The sequence below is a fragment of the Cyprinodon variegatus genome, unplaced genomic scaffold (genome assembly GCF_000732505.1).
Source record: "Cyprinodon variegatus isolate N-32 unplaced genomic scaffold, C_variegatus-1.0 Scaffold950, whole genome shotgun sequence".
Classification (NCBI taxonomy): Eukaryota; Metazoa; Chordata; class Actinopteri; order Cyprinodontiformes; family Cyprinodontidae; genus Cyprinodon; species Cyprinodon variegatus.
The window spans coordinates 210623-213270 of NW_015151403.1; the positions used below are offsets into that span (position 1 = coordinate 210623).

Below are 2648 nucleotides of genomic sequence, written 5' to 3' on the forward strand. Positions count from 1 at the left end.
CGGCAACCAAATCCTCTTCTCCGAGTCTACGAGTCAAATTTCCCACTGAGCCTGAACTCACCGCTGTGTCTTCCCCTCACTTTACAGTTCTGGTTGAGCAGTGTTCAGAGCAACACTTCTCCCTGTGTTTAACTTCTCCAATAAAACCTGTTAAACCTTTTCCCTGGACTCTCTGTTGGGTTTTCTGCATTTGGGTCTGAACTTTGTAACACCATGACACACTTTTACTAATTCTGCTTCATTCTGTTTGACTGTGAGACCATCCTGGAGGGAGACATTAGTTGGACTGCTACCATCAACACCTCCAACCATAGATGTTGCTGCATACATTCTTGGTGTGATAGAGTCATCAAACCTACAAAGTCAATGATTGGATGCAACCAGAGCAAAATATTGGATGCAATCAGCTGTTTTTCTTAAATAAACTTTTAACCCTTGGAATTAAGGTTTATTAAAAACATGTGGCCATGATATCAGTAGAATATGGAGGTCATTTCCTCATCCTGACCTGCCGCGGCTTGTCTACCAGGAAGCTTTAAAGCCAATTGCAGTAATTCCTGTCAAACCGTTAAGCTGCGGTCAAAGATCACTGCTGTCTCTCTGACTGTGTTTTATAACATATGATGGCAGTAGCTTCAGACAAAGTAACTGAGTGGCTGTGATTGAAGAGCAGAAAACACCATGTTTTCTTCATGCTGGGACAGAGTTATTTCATGCTGCTGTTGTAATGGCTTCAAGCAGGCTAAGCAGGACCACCACCAGGACATCAAAGAGATCACCATTATTGAGAACCCAGCGGTTAAGAAAGTAGAATCAGAAGTGGACTTTTCTGTAAACAGTAATCTAACATCAGCCAAAGCGGTTGTACGGCCAGATGGGGAGCGTTTTATCGCCTTGTTCGACTACACGGCCCGTACTAAGGACGATCTGACCTTTAACACCAGGGATATTCTGGAGGTTCTGGACTCCAGCACGGGGGAGTGGTGGATGGCCAGAGCCATCACTGGGATCTCTGCCGGTAAAAGCGGGTACATTCCAGCTAACTATGTGGCCCTTAAGGAGAGCATTGATGCTGAACCGTGAGTATAATCTCTTTAAAGTCGGATGGTTTTCAATTCTATAAGGTTTTGTTTTTCAAAGATGTATACCACTGATTTTCTCAACATGTGAGAGGAATTAAGCCCCCTTTCTGAGATGAAGACGCGTTTTACCAGATTATATGACAATTAACAATTGCAGAGCCAGGGGATGCTATAAGAATGTTGCTCCGAAATAAGGGACAGGCTGTGGCAAAACCAGATACAAGTCTTCTTGGGGCGATTTTTAAGTTTTACAGATCATGAAAGAGCTAAGTCTAAGCTTTTTGATGATATTAAATATATGAAAATAAAAAAAGTAATTGAAAAGATGACCATTTAAATGTTAACACCTTCCATCCTATTTTCAGGAGGAAACTTTCCTCAATTGTCTTATTACAATTAACCTAGAACCTGCTGTGATTTAGACACCAGAGTTGTTAAATTTAACGCCTTTGCATAACATTAATTCAATTAAGTTTATTTCTATAGCGCCAATTCACAACACGTCATCTCAAGGCTATTAACAGTTCACCAGATCATCCAGCTTTCTATCTAAGGAAAACCAGTTAATTGCGTTAATTGCATCGACTCATTGACTCAAATGCAATCCCTCACACTAATCATGCTTGTAGCGACAGTGGAGAGGAAAAACCAGGCTCAGTGTGAAGGTCTGTAACACAGAGATATAATCAGTTCTCAGGTGAATAAATGCGCTATTATTAAATTTCATAATAACATTATAACAACGTAGATTTGGTCAGCTGGCATGAACCTGAGTCACTGTGTTTATGTCACTATCAAAGCATGTGAACGGAGCGCAGTGCCACGCAGTTCGCGCTCCCCACTCAGGAGGATGTTTGCTCATTCGCTCCGCCGCTCCAAGTTGCGCCAGGACACTTCGCTCAAAATCCCCTCAAAATCTCGCCACTCCGGCGAAATCGCTCCACACTCACTCAAATTTTCAGGAGAAGGCATTCTCTAACGTTATTCCGTCCTGTAATGTGTGAGTGTGAATGGTTGATTGTCCTGTTTTTCTCTGTGTTGCCCTGCAATGGACTGGCAACCTGTCCAGGGTGAACCCTGCCTCTCACCTGTAGAGAGCTGGAGATAGACACCAGCACTGATTGTGACCCCACTTGGAATTAAGCGTATAAGAAGATGGATGGATGGATGGATGGATGGATGGATGGATGGATGGAAGCTCATTGTGACACACTGCTGCAGGAGTATAACCAGGCCTTAAATTATTTTATTATTATTATTTTTTTTTATATATACTTTTAACTTTTAAATGTACTGATATCCACTTTGTTCATTTGGAACAAACACGCATTTAAAGGAAAAGTCTGGTGAACAAAGAATAATCAATGGATCATTATTTATAACTAAAGCTAATATCTTTGGGGTGATTTAATGAATTTTGTGGTAATCAGTAAAAAAAATAAAAACAATAATTTTCGTTGCAATTACTGAGTTTGAGAGCGGCCATATTGCCCAAATATAGTAACCCCTCCCTCCTGCCATCTTCCAGCAGTGACGTCACGGTGCGGTAAGCCTAGCGCCATTCTC

General features: G+C 41.6%; 1 protein-coding gene across 1 annotated transcript in view; it reads left to right on the forward strand.

The window, feature by feature from the left end:
• The first annotated feature begins 681 nt into the window (after positions 1 to 681).
• Positions 682 to 2648, forward strand: part of frk (fyn-related Src family tyrosine kinase) — a 12223-nt gene continuing 10256 nt past the window's right edge. The window contains exon 1 of the mRNA XM_015398678.1: positions 682 to 1079. Within this exon, the coding sequence (XP_015254164.1) occupies positions 682 to 1079 (398 nt within the window). The remainder of the gene's footprint in view (positions 1080 to 2648) is intronic.